General features: G+C 47.0%; 1 protein-coding gene across 1 annotated transcript; it reads left to right on the top strand.

The window, feature by feature from the left end:
- The first annotated feature begins 786 nt into the window (after nt 1–786).
- Nucleotides 787–19,451, top strand: LOC146833201 (keratin, type II cytoskeletal 7-like). Its single transcript, XM_085600861.1, has 9 exons — nt 787–1,312; nt 4,144–4,355; nt 7,976–8,036; nt 9,436–9,531; nt 10,048–10,212; nt 10,927–11,052; nt 16,134–16,354; nt 17,741–17,775; nt 17,870–19,451. The coding sequence occupies exons 1-9, from the start codon at nt 908–910 to the stop codon at nt 18,076–18,078; spliced, it is 1,530 nt and encodes a 509-aa protein (XP_085456987.1). The 5' UTR covers nt 787–907; the 3' UTR covers nt 18,079–19,451.
- The last annotated feature ends 209 nt before the right edge of the window (nt 19,452–19,660 follow it).

Raw genomic sequence — 19,660 nt, 5'->3', positions numbered from 1 at the left:
ATGCGTGTGTCAGTATGTTTGAGCATCTTTATGCATGCATTATTATGCATGTTTGTGTGCATGTGTAAGTCTGTGCATTTTGGCTGTGTGTGTGCCAGTGTGTTTTAATTACTCTGTATATGTGTGTGTAAGTGTGTGGATGTGCGTGTGTTAGTGTTTTCGTGTTTGTAGGATGGTCTGTGTGTCTGTGCCCACATGCATGCACACCTAGGTGGTCCCTGTGTGTGTAGCTGTGTACATGCAGCATGTGTGTATGCATGTAAATGCGTATATTTGTTTTGTTTTGCCTGTTAGTATGTGTTACATTGTGCGTGTGTGTGTTTTGGTGTTTGTGAGAGAGAATTTCGTTCTGTACACCTTCGTTTACGCTCCTGTGTGTGTAAAAGCGCACGTGTGTGTGCCAAGATGTGTATGTGACTGTGTCGTTTTGTCTTTTTGCACAAGTATGTATTTGTTCCCGTGTTTATTCATTTACACATTTTTACAAGGCCGACAATGTTACCGTCCAATTACTTTAGAGCACTAAGAAATGGTGGCCAAGTATGTGTCGCTTTTTGTTTGTAAGTGTTTGCTTTTTGTATGGGTGGATGTGTGTGCGTGTTCCTGTTCATGTGCCTGTGCATGTGTGCGCTATGTCCCTGTGTGCGCACCTGTGACTGTGAGTTCTGAATTGTGTGCCTCTGCGGGGCACTCCGCGGTGCCCTCATTCACCAGGTTGCAAGGGTGGACCAGTGCCAGCCACACCCAGGCAAGAAATGCTGTAAACTGATCCCCTGCCACTGCCCTTTCATCGGAGAGCCGCTTGGGGAGTAGATAAAAGGGGCAGCCGCCCGCTCCCGCTGCAGAGGGCTTCCTTCACCTCCACACCTGCAGCATCGTCAGCTCGTCTCTTCCCAGCTCCGGCATCATGCAGAGAGGACGCTTCAGCACCAGCAGCATGGGCAGCATGGGCGGCTCCAGGCAGATCCGGGTGGGCAGCGGGCCGGCCCTGCGCTCCAGCTACAACAGCGCCTCCAGCCTCAGCAGCATGCCCATGGTCACCAGGAGGTCCGCCACTCTGGTCAGCAGCGGCCGCTCCGGCGGGGCCGGCTTCGGCGGGGCCGGCTTTGGCGGTGGTTTTGGTGCTGGAGGCGGGTATGGTGGTGGTTACGGTGGTGGAGCTGGGTCGGCGGGGATCCAGGAAGTGAGCATCAACCAGAGCCTCCTGACCCCCCTGAATCTGGAAATTGACCCCGCCATCTCGACTGTGAGGAAGGAGGAGCGAGAACAGATCAAAACCCTCAACAACAAGTTTGCATCCTTCATCGACAAGGTAAGGGATACTAGGCCCCGAGCAGGCCTCCCGCCCTGCACGTGACCCTTCTTCCGCTCTGCGCCCTATGGCTCTAAGACCATTCTCCACCCCACCCTGCCCACACTCCACCCTGCACTGTGACCATACTCCACCCTGCTCTCTGCCCACACTCCACCCTACACTCTACCCATACTCCACGCTACACTCTGCTCTGCGCCCTCCGGCTCTAAGACCATTCTCCACCCCACCCTGCCCACACTCCACCCTGCACTCTGACCATACTCCACCCTGCTCTCTGCTCTTACTGCACCTTACACTCTACCCATACTCCACGCTACACTCTGCTCTGCGCCCTCCGGCTCTAAGACCATTCTCCACCCCACCCTGCCCACACTCCACCCTGCACTCTGACCATACTCCACCCTGCACTCTGCTCTTACTGCACCCTGCACTCTGACCATACTCCACCCTACACTCTGCTCTTACTGCACCCTATAGTCTGCCCACACTCCACCCTACACTCTACCCATACTCCAACCTACACTCTGTTCTGCGCCCTCCTGCTCTAAGACCATTCTCCACCCCACCCTGCCCACACTCCACTCTGCACTCTGACCATACTCCACCCTGCACTCTGCTCTTACTGCACCCTGCACTCTACCCATACTCCACCCTACACTCTGCTCCGCTCCCTCCTGCTCTGAGCCCATACTCCTCACTACACTCTGCAAATATTCCACCCTTCACTCTGAGCATACTCCACCCTACACTTCGCTCTTACTGCACCCTACAGTCTGCCCACACTTCACCCTACACTCTGACCATACTCCACCCTGCACTCTGCTCTAACTGCACCCTACACTCTACCCATACTCCACCCTACACTCTACTCTTACTGCACCCTACACTCTTCACACACTCCACCCTACACTCTGTGCATAGTCCACCCCATCCTCTGTTCTGCACCCTCCTGCTCTCAGCCCATACTCCACCCTACACTCTGTCCATACTAAACCCTACACTCTGCCCATACTCCACCCTACATTCTGCCCATACTCAACCCTACACTCTGCCCATACTCAACCCTACACTCTGCCCATACTCCACCCTATACACTGCCCATACTTAACCCTACACTCTGCTCTTACTGCACCCTACACTCTTCGCATGATCACCCTACAATCTGGCCATACTGAACCCTACACTCTGCCCATACTCCACCCTATACTCTGCCCATACTCCACCCTACACTCTGTCCATACTCCACCCTACACTCTGCCCATACTCAACCCTATACTCTGCCCATACTCTACCCTATACTCTGCTTCGAGTCCCTCCTTCAATTCGTTTCTTCCCCTTTCTGTGCCTCTCCTCTTTCCCTGTGCTCTACTCTGAGAATGGACCGTCTCTCTAGACAGTTTCACCAGTGTGCTCATGTCTGACAGGGGTTGTCACTGCAGGTGCAAACATTGGTTGAGCTCTTATGAGTTTCAGATTTGTCTCGTTACAGCCTTAAACCCCCCATAAAGCTGTGCCCAGCCTGCAGCAGAAGCTCTCACATATACACATACATGGCCAGAAAGTAGCCGCTTGATTGCCACGAAAGAGCCATCATGGCATGCAACAGGCTGTGAATCATCCATAATGGCGGCCTGAGATGCTTACAAGAAGTGGTGCCCAGGCTTTAGCACGCAGAAGAGCATCACCTGTTCTGTAAGCAGTCAGTAAGAGCAAAAGCAATAGAGTGCATGAGGCTTGGACACAATACGGGCCTCTCCTCCCAAAAATAGTCAATAGAACCATAAGAGTCGTCTTGTAGAAGATCCACGCGCTCTGAATGCCCATGAGCTTTCTCAATGCGAAAAGCGTTTGTCGACACTCATTTGCTCAGATTGCTTGTCTGATTCTCTAGTGGTGATGAAAAAGGTGTTTGTCATCTGTTCTCAATAGTGTTACTTGTGATGCTTAACATGGATGCAGTTTGTGACTGTTATTGCATTCAACACTGCATAGAATCCCTAACAAACACTCAGTGCAGTACCATTGAAGAGCCAGACTACCCATCTCAACAAACTGCAAGCTGAAACCATTCATTGCCTTGAGTAAGCTCAAGGACACACAGTCTGAGCGAAACAGGTGTCAACTTTTCTTCAATGATTCTTATATTTGTTTTGAAGACATTTTTAATCTAAAACATTTAACACTCACTCTACAAAGAAAAAACAGCAGTAAACCTCTAGACTTTTGTTCCTATTCTGCTATTCAGTGTCATAAGATCAGTTTTTCGCTGGGTTAATATGATTACACCATCTTCGTTGTTCCACTATCAATACAGTATAAACTACAGCATACAAGATTCTTTCCAGGATGAAACACTGACTTTTGAGGTTATTTGACATTACTAGTAAGTGTAACTGTTTTTTGCCCTCCTAATGCCAACAATTATTTTTGTGTTTAAGTTGGACCTACGAAGGGTGATTCAACTTAATGTAGAGCACAAAATATTGTGAAAGCATGGAAGAAAAGTATGGTTACTGGGTCACTTGTCTTAGTATGTCCCAAACTCAGAGAGGACCATTTGTTGCCCATTACCAAGCTCACCACCCAAGTAGTGTTACTTCACAATACGCATATTTTGAGGGCAGTTTTTTGTTCTCCCCATATTAAGTGTAATGAGGCAACCTGGGTGTTCCTTGAATGGTCCAAGATTGTGCCCTATTAGCTGCCATGCATCTTTCTGCACTTCCTTTGCTCTTTAACTACTTGTCTCAATGCTTTCCTCTAAAAGGCCTAAAGTCAGCTTTTTAATGCTGGAAAATGCTCTTTTATTTTGACCATCCTGTTAACAGGTAAGGTTCCTGGAGCAGCAAAACAAGGTGCTTGAGACCAAGTGGGAGCTGCTGCAGAACCAGAAATCAACCAAGACCAGTAACATTGGCCCACTTTTTGAGACCTACATCAACAACCTTCGGCGACAACTAGATATGCTGACCAATGACAAGGGCCGCTTGGATGGGGAGTTCCGTAACATGCAAGATATGGTAGAAGATTTCAAGAACAAGTAAGTGGCTCGAGAGAGGCACACACTGTGTGCATGCACGTACACATTACCCCTTGCTCGTGCTTCTTATGGAGGTAGAAATGTATACAAGGTTTATATCACGAGAATCCTCTAGGATTTGCTGCCCTGAGGCATTTCTACAGCATATATACTGATGGGCATTGAAGAAGAGGAACTACGGGAATGGGTAAGAGTGCAAGGCGGGAGGTGTATTGGCGATAAATGCAGGTAGTTGGCTGCTACTATGCGGAGTGGGTTGGTCTGGTGATTCATGTGTGTGTTGATGCTGATTGATTCATGATTGCTGTGTTTCTAGACCCTATGGCATTTACACAGGGTGTGTCTTTAAGAAAGTGGCACACACTAGCCTGGCATGACTCAATGTCAAACTCTGACCCAGTTCCACGGGTACAGTAGAACCACCATCTTCACACAATGGTCATTAATTGGGCGTGTAGCTGTGCCTTTCCCGGGACGCTTCCTGTGTGCACAAATGCAAAATGTCCAACAGCGACGTGTACCAGTGACGATATAGAACTATGGAGTTGGTTGGCCCACTGTGTCCGTGAGGAACTATTACAGTCTTATCTGGTGAGGCACAACGTGAATACATACAGGCACATATTGAATAAGCCTTCCAGGCGCTTTACTTCTGTCCAAGTGCCTGCTGTCTGAATACTCATAAAACTTTGTTCTCCCACAGATGGATATCGCTGTTGTGAATTTAGTAGACTTGCTGAGGAGCCAATGAAAGCTGGGGAGGCCTTTTAGGGTCGTGGACCTGTATAACACCCTATTACCCAACAGTGCCGTCCCCCGCGTTGTCCTTCACCGTGTCCGCTGATGTGTGCAGGGCAGCAGGGAGACGTTTTTACATTCCCTGAGGTAGCACAAACCGTGCTCCGATCAGGCAGGGCGTGTCCCTGCTGAAAGGCTGCAGGTGCTCCTCAAACAGTTACAATCCACAGATCCGCTTCCTGGTGAACTGGACGAACCAGTTCCGGAGGGCACGCGGCAGGCAGAGTTCCCAGAGCTGGTACCGCACTGAGTGCAATGCTGTGCCGCACAAGGGGTGCGCGTGAGGGGTGGCTGTGGGAGCACCGGGCTTTTGATGAAGACGCGCCATTCACCATCTCTTACTATGCTACCTGCAGACGCTGCTGCCTAAAACTCTCCCAATTAGGGGTGTAATAAAGTAAAGAAACCGTTAGGCACTTCAGTAAACGTTAAAATTTAGCGCAAATGTGTCTGGAGATTTTTCCAGATTATTCCAGTGATTTTGCTATAGTTTAAAAGGGTCTATTGAATTGTAAAGGGCTCCTGACAGAGACGATATATTCACATACACATTTGGTCACTCATTAAACGATGGCATTTTAATAGTTGAAGTATTGGTTAAATAAAATTGCCGTTTCCAGTATGGAATCCTCAGTTGTACTCTGACTGATGAACGTGAGCTGTGCGCTGCCTGTTGCGTCAGAGACGTAAGTGAGGTACACCACAGAAAGATAGGGGCAGATTTATGTTGCACTTGCGGCACTTTTGCGCCGCCGTTGCGTCACTTTTGTGACGCAGCAGCGGCGCAAATCCTGCGCCATGGTGCGGGGCATTTACAAACGTGACGCATCTCCCAGATGCGTCACGGTGTAAAGCCCTGCGCCACATGTAGGCGTTCCAGGGCAGGTGGGGGCGTTCCGGCGCAGGAACGCCTCCTAAAAGTGGCTGAGTGAAATCTACAAGATTTCACTCAGTCACTTTTAGGCCCATGCTGCGTCAAAACCCTGCGCCTGCTTGAAGCAGGCGTAAGGATTGACGCAGCATTGTACAGATAGGGCCCCCCAGATCATTGCTGGAGCTGCGTCGCGCTTGCGACGCAACTCCAGCAATGCGCCACTTTTCGGCACAGATGCGTCACGCATCTGTGCCGTTTTTGCCCCATGGTGCGCCGCATTATAAATGCGGCGCATCCATGGTGGCGCAGCTGTGGCGCATAATAACTGGCGCATCCCTGCTGATATGCAGGGATGCGCCAGTCGTCATAAATCTGCCCCATAGAGCGCACCTGGATGACGTGTAACCGTGACTTCAAGGACTGGCTATTCGGAGGGACGGGCCCATCCCTTAAATTAGGGCCCCACCCTGACAGGGGAGAAAAGGAAACGGAGAAAAGCTCTCTAAGGCCACGAAGAGTGGGCAGGACACACGGCCCCCCTGCCTCCGTTTCCCAGGCCCCAGGTAACAAAATACCACATCCAACCGCAGTGGAGTCTGCCAAAGGCACCAGACAAAGCCCGTGTCCCACAGCCACGCCCTTTAAGTAGGGCGGGTGGGTTTCAGCGGGGGAGGGGGGACACAAAGAGTGAGAAAGAGAAAAACAATATGTGAGCTGGCACGGCAGGAACAGACATGAACGAAAACTAAACAGCGTGGATTAACTCCAGGGTGCGGCCTTCGGGGGAGAGTCAACAGAAGGTTCTGTAATCTACACTCTGGCGCAGTTTGTGTCTCGCACTTCTTGGGACAAAAGGCTCGGTTTCAGAGGGCCGAGAGCCAAGGCTCCTTCCTTTCATGGTTGAAGGAGGGGCAGGGCCGGGTGGAGCCGGGCATCGGTCAGATAGGATTCAAGATGGGTGTGGCATTGGGCATCGGTCAGATAGCATTCAAGATGCCTGTAGATCGAAAGAAGGCCATTCTCTTTGCAGGCAGGAAGTACCAGGGTGTTTGCCACAGCCAGCCTAGACTAGAACACTTTCCATTCCGTGACTCGCAGGTTCCCTATTTTCATTGGTACCTAAAAAGACCAAGAATGGAAAGTGTTGTTGACTAAAAGTCTTGGCCAGATGAAGATGTATCACATGACATGGGGCCAGGACCTTCAGCCGCTCGCTCTCTGAGACAGCGGGCGACAGGCTTACAGGACAATATTGAGATTTCTAGTGCCTAGTCGGGGAGGGCCAGACCACAGACAGTCACATGACTGTGCATAGTGGCTGATGCACCCTCCTGTTCCTTCATATAACCCATTTAAATCTGGGCCTGAGAAGGAAAGGAACCAACACTGGGACTACAGGAACAAAGGTTCTGACAGACATTAGAGTCGGAAGAGAAGAAGTGCAAAGTGAAAGATGGGCTCTCACAGGAGTAGAAAGACAGAGAGGACGGGGATCCATTTTGGTAAAGTGCTGCACACAAAGGTATACCTTGTTTATGGGGCTACCAGGATACCAACACAGACCAGCAGGTAGGAGAATTGTTGCGCCTTTCTCAACAGGCATTTGCTAAGACTCTCTTGGGAGAATTGAGTCCCATCCTGAAGTTCAGAAGCCTTGTTTTTCAAGTGGTCAAGTAAACAGGTTGTTTAAAGCACTGGAAAACATACTAAGCAGCTTGGGCATCCCATGGTTGCCACATGTTCCATCGAAGGTCAGACTTGGGCCATCCATGGCTGCTACTTGTTCCGTCGATTGTCAAATTTAATCACTGCATCTAACGTGACATGCTCCATCTCAAGATGAGGGGGGCTTTCACTGCCACGGTCCACCTTTCATTTCACCTTATCCCAAGATCCATATTTAATGCCATGCACATTTTTAAATATCTTCCTTGCTCCCTTCCTGTAGGTATGAAGATGAAATCAACAAGCGCACAGCGGCAGAAAATGAGTTTGTGGTGCTGAAGAAGGTGAGTGTGCCACTTGAATGAAAAATTTTATTATCACTAAGGATGTGACTGACCCTGGCGAAGGCCATTCGAATGGTCAGCCAATGCATAGTGAACGGTACCAGGCAAAATGGAGGCAGCTTCAGGGTGCTCAGAGGAAATTGAATGGGCTGTGTAGGAAAAAGGCTTGTAGTGAAACCTTCCTGGTTATCAGTGGGGAGAAGGGGTAGTTGCTTTCATTAATCTCTCAAATAACTTGGGCAATGTTCAGCCAGTTTGGGTTTTCCAGCAGGCATTGCTTTGCACTCTGGTGCTTGTATTTCTCCTATTTTGTAATGGAGAAAATCCACAAGTATCCAAATTCAAAGCAATGGGTGCTATCAAGTTAAACACCTAAAACGTCAATAGATAGGGGGAAACTCTCCGGGGCCTAGAGGCCAGTGGCTTACACAGACTGAAGGGCAACGCCGCGTGTCCCAAGAAACACCAAGGAATTCTCTTAGAAACTCAGACAGCTCATCCTTCATCCACATATCTACATCACGTGATGTCATCTGATTCGTGTTTTCTATTTCTCAATGTTATTTTATGTTTTTCAATATAAATATTTTAATACATTCATTGCAATGTTTTAATTTACTTGCAAACCTATTTAATAAACAGTTTATTTTAATTAAATATGATCAAGACGTATATTCATTTAATCCAGATAAACAATTTTTTTCTTTATTAATTTACTTAATTTAGAAAAGAAAAAAACTTCTTTTTAAATCTCCTGTTATCATTCATTGTATTTATTTGATGAATTTATTATACTGGTATAATTATACTTCTTTACTGTATTATTACCTGTGAGCAAGGAGCAAGCCACTCCGAAACGCGTCAGGCGTTTTCGCTGCAATTAATACATTTGTCACACTTCAAGTATTTGGGCTGCATCATGTTTCTTCAAATTTTATAAGAGTAAGTGATTTGGTGAATTAATAGAGAGGTTCGCTACCTCGCTGCGAGCCCGCTGTCACAAGTGGCAGGAGAACCAGCGACTGTTGGCTGACTGTATTAATACATATATGTAATCACATGTTTTTTTGTGTACATACTGTATTTATGTATTATATTGAATTAAATAATGTGATTAATGTAATCTAATGAGGATATTTCACAATCTCCCACACCATCCTCAGCTTGAAAGGTGATCTTGTTTTGGAGATGGGTAGGTAGGGCAGTGGGGCTGCAGGCTACAAAGGGTAGGCATGAAGGAAGAAGAATATGTTTGTCACCGCTGGTCTTTCCTGACCGAGCTAATTCATATGCATTGGCCATGCAGTAATGTCATATAATACATAGGTTGCGCAGTACAGCAGTGGTCTATAATGGATCCAACCTGTCGCAAGCTGATCTCCTCTTTTCATTGTTTTAGGACGTAGATGCTGCCTACATGAACAAAGTGGAACTGGAGACCAAGGTGGATGCTCTGACTGATGAAATCAACTTCTTGCGAGCCGTCTTCGAGGCGGTAAGGCCAACAATGTATTAAGCAGTGTATAATTTCACTCTTTGTAGAGCTTACAATTTCATTTCTGGAGTTGTTCAATCTGGCACTGGTCCTTGCATAGTATATCAGTGCCACCAGTGAGACCTTGGAGTTCGAGCTGTACTTCTAACGATGGGTAAAGTAAAGAGTGGGAGGAGGCAGGGATTCAATGTGTCACACTCACAGTCACAATGTCAATAATTTGATCATTCTGCCTAAGCATATATACTGCCAATTTACATGCGGAGGGGAATGATCAATGAGGTTTGGGTTTGTTTTAGGAACAAATCACAACAGAATATTTTGTAGCCTCTTCCAGTCATTTGGCCTGAATACTAGTTCATGTGCATGGTCGTAAGCTGACTTGTGACTGTTTTTGTCCGAGTCCTACTGGTCTTCCAGAAGATCTAGTCTGCTAATTTCCTTATAGTTCAGCCAGTCTATACAATCTGGTATGTGGAGTACCGCCCGTCTGATTGCGCTGTCATTCACCAACAGGAGCTCGCAGAAATGCAGACACAAGTTTCAGACACTTCTGTGGTCCTCAGCATGGACAACAACCGAGCCCTGGACCTGAACAGCATCATTTCCGAGGTCAAGGCACAGTACGAGGATATTGCCAACAGGAGCCGGGCCGAAGCTGAGGGTCTTTACCAATCCAAGGTAAGTGCAATGGACGGGAGAATGCAGCTGGCTATAAAAGCAGACCTTTGCATCATAGCCAGGGATATCGTTGAAGCTCCCTGCACATCCACCTTTGTATCCGCATTAAATTGCTTTGCCCCAAGAACTATGGGGCTTATTTACAAGCCCTTTGCGCCGCCGGTGAGTCACTTTTAACATGGGAAAAAGTGACGCACCGGCAGCGCTAAGGGCTTGTAAATAAGCCCCTATGTGTGTTAAAGTTTAGACCACATGCCCCAGCCCAGGCTATGATTGTGGTTTAGGCCTCTGTTCACTTATTGTTTCAGTCTCTAACGGACACATTGAACTTTAGTTGCCTAAAAAGATAAGTGAAAACAATAGGATTCCAGTGAAAGCTACGCTCAGTCCTTTCTCTTCCTTGTACGTTTCTCCCATCTGATACTTCTAACATGGTCTGGTGTTTTAAGTACGTGACCCCTCCTGAGGGAAAATAGATAATGCTAAGAATTTTTAGACTAGCAGTTTCACAAAAAGACTAGATGGGCTGCCTCCCTGGGAGCTTTGGATCTAGACCGCACTTTGAAAGTGTCCGAAAACATTTCCTCTCCATGCCTTTGCCCTGCACCCTATTGTCGGGCCAACTCTGAAGTTGTAGCCTTCTTGTGGTAGCATGGTTTGCTTGGTTTAATGCAAGTCTCCTGGTGACGATGCCGTTTGTTTCTCCCACTCCAGTACCAAGAGCTGCAGGAGACTGCCGGCAAGCATGGAGATGACCTTCGCTCCACCAAGAACGAGATCTCCGAGCTCAACCGCATGATCCAGAGGCTGCAGGCAGAAATCGAAAATATCAAGAACCAGGTAAGACTCTTTAGCTTTACAAGCAGTCCATAGGCTCCAGAAAAAAAGCATCCATAGGTCCCACTGCTGTAAACAGACGGTTCGGCAGGGCAGTGGTGACAACCGTTGCAAAGTGTCTCCAAGAGTACTGTGATCACAAAATGATTTTCAGTGTTGGGCAGAATAGGAGTTTTTATATATTGTCTTTATTACACAGTGGGGTAATAAGAAGCCTAAAAAATGAAGAAACTATCAACAAACATGGCGGTACTCAACTTCTGGAGGCCCCACATGGATGAACATTTGCAATTTGTAGGTTGCACAGAACTTTCATCTGTAGATTTATTCCACTAAGCTTTTCTACCATCTGCAGAACTGTACAGGTCTGTAACTGCACATTTGTCGACACAGAGGAATGTCAGCATGCGTCACCATCACCTCCCATGGAAAGGTGCAAAGATGGGGACAATATGTAGAGGCACCACAGTGCTTACACTGATCGCTCTCTCACTCTTAGGCGTGAGAGCGAGTCTTAATTGAAGAGAACCTAAATAATTCATACATGCTCGCTCTCAGTAGACACTGCTGGAGGCTTGAGCATCAGTCTCAATTTTCGTGTTGTGCGTAGGTGCGCACAATAAACCAATTTGATATAATATAAACCAGCTTGACGTTATGTGTGTATATAGGACATTTATTTAGAGTAGACCTGTCTACAAAGCAAGAAGGTGTATGCAAGTAGTAGTTGGCAATAGCGATTCGGGACATCAACCTATGGGGGTACAGACGAAGCAGGGAAAAGGGATGGTGGAGAACTGGGAGCGTGTTTAAGAGCAATGATTTTTTACAGCAAAGAGAGTGAATGAGAGGAGCGGGAGCTGAAATAGCTAATAGTTATCCCACACATTACCTGGGAGACATTCTTTGTGCCGAGAGGTCATGCTCCCATTTTTGAATGGTTTCACTCTTGAAGCCATCAATGGGCATTACTGTATACAGTAGCCCTCTCGAGAGGAGCTTATCTGTGTTTGGAAGTGTCCAAAAGGCATGATGAGGAATCACATTAGAAAATCCTGTCCAGATGTGCCCTCTCACTGGTAAGAAATCTTCAAGAGGGGGGAGGCACAGAGGAATCTGAATTTGGAATGACCACAAAAGCAGTAAGGATTGGAGGGCAGCTAGAATAAAGTCAGGGAATAGATAGGGTCTCGGGGTGCAGGAGTAGGAAGGGAAATGACCAGGCTAAAGGACATGGTGACTTTTCAACCATTTGTTTAATATGAATCTATTGACGTCTCAATCGACGCAGGGTGTGATGGGCTGTTCCCCTCCAGTTTCATCTTGCTTGGGAACAAACTGCTGCCTTGTAAGCTGCTGCCAGCCCAAGGAGCTCCTGCCGTCTCTTCTTCGCCCTCCAGCTTTCAGCAATTTGTCGAGTGGATGTTGAAGCGCTTGTATGATTAGCGATAATGGTGCCTGGAAGGGACAGGAGGCAAGCGGCAGCAGGCTGCTTGAGGGCTCCGCCTACACTCCCTGAGCGGTGTGCTTCGGGCAGGGCGGAGCACCTGCTCACAACATAAGCTTCTCCTCAAAAGACACCCGTGAATAATGCATAGACTGACGGCTTCACTTGACACAAGGTAAAGCCTGCTCTCTATTGTGTCCAATTTTCCTCCATTAAAATATTACAATAAATACCGTGCCGCGCTGTCAGGCAATGAGATACCAGCCTGCAGGCAAAGCAAAGAAGAACCGTTAGAGACAGGTAAACAAGATGGCTGCCACGGGTCAGGCACAGCCTGCAGGAAAGCAGGAGGGAAGGAACGCGACAGAACTGTTATTTCTGGCAACACCTTCTTCTGCACTTTGCTTACTTCACTCTTCAGTAGATGGCCTGTTTTGCCGAGTTGCACAGCACCTGGATTTCTCATGTCCAGGCTTCCAGATGAAAAGAGGCAAAGTAAAGACAGTGCAGGGCAGGGTTGTGGCTGAGGTGCATGTACAATCTCGTGCGTATTTCTTACCACAAGAAGCCTCGGGTATAGTCTAATCACGTGTTGCATGTTGGGTGGAAGGCAGTATGAGGAAGATGCACACTCTAGGGTGCAAATGTGGACAATACAGATATTGGCAGCATGGATTATAGTGAAAGGGGGTGCGATATGTGACTGCAAGATCAGGCTGAAGAAACAATGTCTGTTTTTGAACTGGAAGGAGGTGAAAAAGAACAATTAAAATGGTGATTTGAAGAGTGGATTGAATTCTTTCTGACAAACATTGACTGTGAAATCTAGCGATGACAAGTCCCACATGAATTCAACGAGGGCTCTACCCTCCATTGTTACGCTTAAGAAGCTGTCAGACTCGGGGCAGCCTCTTCAAGGCTGAGGACAGATTCCCTTTGACTCTTTTTCTTGAGAAGCGGTGGAAGTAGTCACTGAAAAGTACACAAAGTTGCTTTGGTGTCCAGCTTCTGCAGAGTTTTATAGCTGATTCTAGCTACTTTGGAGTCCAGCTTTTGCAGGGTTTTGAAGCTGAGTCTAGCTGCTTTGGAGTCCAGCTTTTGCAGGGTGTTTAAGCTGATTCTGAGCATCTATCTATCTAGCAAAGAAGTGCTGTTCATCACCTGATATCCGCGCGTCCTCCCCTTCTATGAGCTGCCTCATTTGATGGAGCCTAGCAGTCAGTTCTGTTGAAGGCTTGGAGGCTGACCTACAGTAACATACTGAAGATCCCAGGTTCCCAGAACCACTTGTCAATAAGGTCAGGAACAGCCACATTGATTTTTACAGGATTGGCATGCTGAAGTGTTGTTGAGGCCCAAACTTAGATGTGTGTTCAGGGTCCCAAATATGTTCTTTACTGAGGACTAACTTGAATGAAGTTCCTCACTTTTTCGACAGGTTAGGAGTAAAGGGGAGTTAGATGGATCTTCTTCTTAAAGGATGTTTCCAAAGTACCTAATTTTCAGTAGTGGGGGCCAAAGCCATAATTCCCTAAGTAAAGAGTAACCCCCCTCCCCTTAGTCGCTCGTAGAAAGCACAGTGCAGATTTTGCGAATGATTACTGAGACTTGCGAGTGTAGGAAGAGTGATTGACATGCACCACGAAGTGGAGGGTGTTCATAAAAATGTTCATTTGAATAGGGGACTGAGGGGTTCCCGGAAGATCTTTGCATTGACAAGCAGAGCCTGATAGTGTCAGTCTAGCTGCTGTCAGAAACAAAAATGCTACTGCCAAAACTGCTGCCTTCTAAAGTTTGTGCAGCAAGATCCAGGATTCTACAAAGCCGATGACTTCTTATATGTAGTGGCCGACCAACATATCAGGAATTAGTAAAGGTGTGTAAGACTGGGATAGTCAATCAGCTTTATGTGTGACAGACTCTACTCAAGCTATTTTGTCCTTCAGAGGTGTAGGCCTGTCAGAAATTCACCTAAATTCCCTGTAGAGCAGTGTGACTCTGGCTTCAAATTTGACAGAGGCAGGGAATCAGTCAGTCACTCATTCTGGATAACCTCCATACATCTCCGTTTAGGTCATGGAAGTAAAAGGACAAGGATCCAAGAAGTCATGGCTTCCGTAGTATTGGCAAGTGGCCAGCTTGCTACTTTCCATAGGCCTTGTCAGTGGTGGATGGAATCATAGCAGCCATGCTTGTTTCCATCAGTTGGGGAGGAGGTGGCAATAAAAGGAAGGATGCCCTTGATGGGCGAGCCAGAGCCTGAAGCTGATTTTTTAATAGGGCCCTAATTTGGGAAGGTTTTCAAACGTAGTGCAGGATCCTCATTAAAGAGGTTAGGATCTTAAAAAAGGGTACATCTCAGAGAAACACGTGCTCATGGCACTCATCCCTTGAGCTAAAAACTGCCATTCCTTCTCTTCTTTTCTGATTGTGGATGTTTCAGGGCAGCCGAGGAAGCGCCTGGCAGGTATTTTACATGGCACAGATACACTTTGCTCCTTTAGCTGGTTTTGGGCCTGTCAGTCAGAAAGAATCCAACCTGTTACCTTACTTTTTGTTTCCATTGCTTTAGTTTGTTTACTTGAGTGTGTGCGGAATGTGTTGTATAGATTTTAGGCAGTTTTCCAGCAGCTTTGGTAAGAGTTCACAAATACAGTCAGTCACAGTTCAGATGCAAACCAACTGTAAGATGCCCGCGGGTCAGATTGGGCATTGGTGCCAAGCGGATGCATTACAATCATGACGCTGAGGCTGCCCGGCCACTTCAGCATATAGAACAATACAGAAAACATTGTTGGAGAAATATGCAAGCACATGTCGGAGCTTGTTCTAAGTACCATAAACGTCTTTTGTCATTTATTAGTAATATATTAAAAAACTCACACAGAGCCATTGTTTTTATATGTTGTCTTTGATGGCGATAAGGAGCTGAAGTGGTAGCCTAAGTGATCAATGCATGAATTATACCCTTGAATCAGATCAAAACGTAGTTTTTACCAGCGTTATGGGACCAGATTGTTTGTAGCATGCGTAATAAAATCATATAGAATTGGCACAATATACTATCATCATATAAATCTGCTTTTATTCACCTTTGTGCCGAGCCAGTAAAGTATAAGCAGTTTGTAAAGGTGTAGCTATTTGGGAAAAACAACTCATTTTGCTAGAGCTGCGTATGGCTGACTGAGTTTGGCACACTGCATCCGAGAGCCCTGTGGACTGGCCTGTGATCCAAGCTCCATGTGTGGGCCAGTACATATTTGGTTTGTGCAGTACATCTGGAGATGGAGACCCCAATGTCATTTCTGAAATTGAAAAGGAAGACAAGAGGAGAGTCAGGAGCAGTGGAGTGAGGGAGGAAGCAGTGAGGATAGTAAAGGGGCCATGAATGATGAGGTTTGCTCCTCAGCTGAAAGGGGAGGTAATTCCCTAGTTGGTCAGACTGCAGAATGATTTCCATTCAGGGACACTTTGTTATGTGTTTCCATGAGGCCTTAGCAGAAGAAGATAAGTGGGAATGTGATTTTAAAAACATAATTGGAATGGGGGAGGTTTCATGTATTGTTTTGTCTGAAGTGGCCATAAGTCTGTTGAAGACTATGAAAAGTCACCCCTTTATGTTGTTGTTTCTCTTCAGAGGGCCAAACTGGAAGCATCCATTGCAGAAGCTGAGGATCGGGGTGAGCTCGCGCTGAAGGACGCACGGGAAAAGCTGGCCGAACTGGAGGCTGCCCTACTTAAGGCCAAACAGGACATGGCTCAGCAGGCGCGCGAGTACCAGGAGCTGATGAACATCAAGCTGGCCTTGGACATTGAGATTGCCACCTACAGGAAACTCTTGGAGGGAGAGGAAAGCAGGTTGGTGGTGTGCTCCAGTGTGTTATTTAGCATTGCTGCACTCAGCATGAAGCATTGCCAGAAATATGTACCCTATGAGTATCTCTGCATCAGACAGTCCGGCCCTGCAGACTTATAACCAGAGATCTGACCCCAGAAACAAAATGCAAGTAGAGGATGTGCGTATGCTGACTGTAACAGGGACTGACCAAAAGAAGGCAGTCCTACTAAAAAATCTGCTTACATGCTGCTTCTGCATGTGACATCTTCATCGGGCACACTCATCAATCGTGGCTAGAGGAGGAAGCCGTATGGCGAGCAAGACTATGTTGCGTAATCGATCTTTTCTACTACAAATCTAGTGAACTTCAGTTTTAGATGTTCTTCACATTAATCTAATGCTTGTTGCATTTACACAACTGTAGGTCATTTTGCTTGCAAATCCCCCTTGCAGTACAAAAGAGCAGCTTGTTTTATATTTGAATAATGTTGGTGTGCATTTGCTAGCTTGTTCTGTTGCATTATAGGTGGTAAGTTATTGTATTTGGAGCATTTTTTCCACTCACATGCATTCTGAATGCAGTGAGGTCTGAGAAACTAGATCATCGTGGTACGCAGGAAACCTAGAGTCAAGGCCCAAGCAAAAGCTGTCAGCATGCACATTCACAATGAAGGGAAGCAGAGCAATGGGCGCCTCAGTGCCCCAGTCATTGAGTTGTGGCCGCTATTAGACCTTGCCTTCCTGCCATGGACGATCATGGACCTAACTTGTTCCAATGAGCAGCCATCAGAGCGATCTGGACAGTAGTTACGTTGTATTGTCCATTGAAGAAAGTTATCTGTACAAACAACCAACCTTCTGTTCCACGTAGAGGCAGATGTACAAAAGAACTCCATACACAGCCTCCACACTGTCCTCCCTTTTAAGATGGACCCCGCATGCAAACTCGACTTTCTTTTACAAGCGCTGATCTTTCCTCTTCTCCTTCTTCTTATATAATAATTAGTTGAAAAACAGCCTTTCTACTTTAAGAAGTGGAGGCTCTGGAATTGTGAATATGGCTCCCTCTAGCTACAAGAGCGCACCCAGGTTGCATGGTGCGGGCTGAAGGCCTTGCCTGTATGCTCACAGGTTCTGTTCAGTATTGTCACTTGTAACTCATGATCACCTTGCCTCTACCAGATCCATCCTTTCAGCTCTAGAGATTCCCCAATACCACTCTGATCTCCACCTCTTAGCAATCATTCCTGACCTGCACTTAACCTCACTCCTACACCCCCCCCGTCTCAAATCCCCTCCTGTGCTCATTCACTGGTATGCAATGCCTGAATTGTGCAATGCTATGTAGGTCCACCCACATAAATGCACACATAAATGTAATAATTCTATTTTCCTTCAATTTTCAGATTGAATAACGATTCCATGAGCAAAGTTAGCATGTGTAAGTATCTTGTGTCCTCTGGTCCATATTTTCTGTGTTTGCTCACTCATGGCTTGGCGCAACCTGGTCTTTAACGCTGTTTGTTCCTCAACAGCTGTTGTAAACTCAAGCTCTGGTGGCGGTAGCAGCTACAGCAGCGGGTACGGAAGTGGCGGCGGAAGCGGCTACGGCGGCGGCTTTGGTTTGAGTTCTTCTATGGGCAACAGTTCACTCAACTTTGGGAGCCCAGGTGGCTACGGAAGCGGAGGCCACGTTCAAACCTACGCCGTAACAACATCGTCATCCAGAAGCATCAGGAAATAAGTTTCACTTGACAAATCACCTGTTGTCCAGACCTGAAGACGCTCCCCCCCCCCTGCCTTTTGACAGCACGGCTAAAAACCACATCACCTCCCCCGTCACCTAAATTGCACATTGTTCTGTGACACACCAGGTCGACCTAAGCCCATGACTGGAAAGATTTTCTTCTAGGGGCTCTGACACCTTTAATACTGAGGAGCACCGTCAGGCAAACCAGGGCTTTCACAAAGAAACAGAGTTTCTTTGTGACTGATGAAAGGGGCACTGGTGCCTGCATTGCAACACTGGCTGCAGGGCTGTGCCAATTAGGCCGAAGCGCATCCATGTGTGCGTGATTCCATTGGGAAGAGACTGCTTTTGCTAACCCATTTTACAGCAGCAATTTGCTGTTGGGTTGTCATCAAAGTTGTAGCTTTGCCTGCAATGTGATGAGAAAAGCCACCTGACACCTCAAGTGCCAATGCCAACCCGCCCCACAATGCAGGCGCAGACACCTAAGCGTATTAAGGAAAAGCTTGTCCTAAGGCACAGGTTGTATTACATGCCAGACACCAGTGAGACTGGCCCTTACTGGACATGCATAGGACCCTTGCCACACGGAATAGCGTGATTGGTTGTTAAAGCTGTCAAAAGGCATTTTTTCTTCCTAAATCCTGCCCCTAACTCGTCAGCTCCCTGCTGTTATCTCGTTATCTGTTGTCTCTTTTGTCTGCCCTCCTACCCCTTGTCCAGGAATCTGCAGTGTCTTTGGAAGCTCTTGTGGGTTGGAAAGCATAATAATGCTTAGCGCGCCCCTACCTCTGTGCCCCTGAGGCTGTTTCCCTGTCTCATGTCATAAAGGACTCCGAGCGGGATGCCGGGGTCTGCTCAGGGTTCTCTTATGCCCTGGTTCATCTTCTCTGGCTCAGACACCTTCTGGCTTCAGAGCACCCCCTGCCTTTTCATTCACATCATTCCTTTAGGAAAAAGGCAAAGATCTGATGTGAACACATTGGTATGCAGTGGGCAAGCGGAATGGTGCTAAATCGAATTGTCTTTTATATATATGGACCAGTTGATTGGCATCACTTCAGTAATAAATTTATAAATATCAGCTACAATTTAGTTCCCAGTTACAATGAGCACTGTGCTAGCAGCACTTCAAAGATCCAGAAAGAAAGAAAATGGCTACGCATAAGGAGCCACATGCCCTTTATCCCCAAAGTGCTGGCGCAGAAAGGGTCCCTCACAGACCTCTCCACAATATTGTTGTCTTGTTTTAGCAAGTGTTAATGGTGCTGCATGCCTAATGTGGGCGGAGTTCGCCCCTTCTCATTTTTATGTGGGGTTTTGTTTGCATAGAGGCTCTGAAATAAATTTGACTCTTTCTGTCCAAACTGCCTGCTGTTGTTATCGTCATTCCACCAACCCTGCCAGGTTGGTCCTGTGCTTTAATGGTGTGCCAAGAAAAAATGTAGTGTTGGCAGATGCAAGCTCTTAGACTCAGGATAGCTACTGGGACATAAAACAGACTTTGGGTCACATGTCTGTTGAACAGTTGTTGAATGTGCGTTCTGCAAAGTAGGCCACTTTGCCCACATAGAGA

Source organism: Triturus cristatus, chromosome 4_2 (assembly GCF_964204655.1).
Source record: "Triturus cristatus chromosome 4_2, aTriCri1.1, whole genome shotgun sequence".
In the NCBI taxonomy this organism is placed as follows: Eukaryota; Metazoa; Chordata; class Amphibia; order Caudata; family Salamandridae; genus Triturus; species Triturus cristatus.
Note: the sequence above shows the minus strand (reverse complement) of the source record. Positions and strands in the feature narration are given on the sequence as shown.

Excerpts from the sequence above, each read along its gene's own strand:
- LOC146833201 (XM_085600861.1), top strand. The coding sequence starts at position 908 with ATGCAGAGAGGACGCTTCAGCACCAGCAGCATGGGCAGCATGGGCGGC. Across the intron at positions 1,313-4,143 it reads TTGCATCCTTCATCGACAAG|GTAAGGTTCCTGGAGCAGCA; the intron begins GTAAGGGATACT and ends TCCTGTTAACAG. Across the intron at positions 4,356-7,975 it reads GTAGAAGATTTCAAGAACAA|GTATGAAGATGAAATCAACA; the intron begins GTAAGTGGCTCG and ends CCCTTCCTGTAG.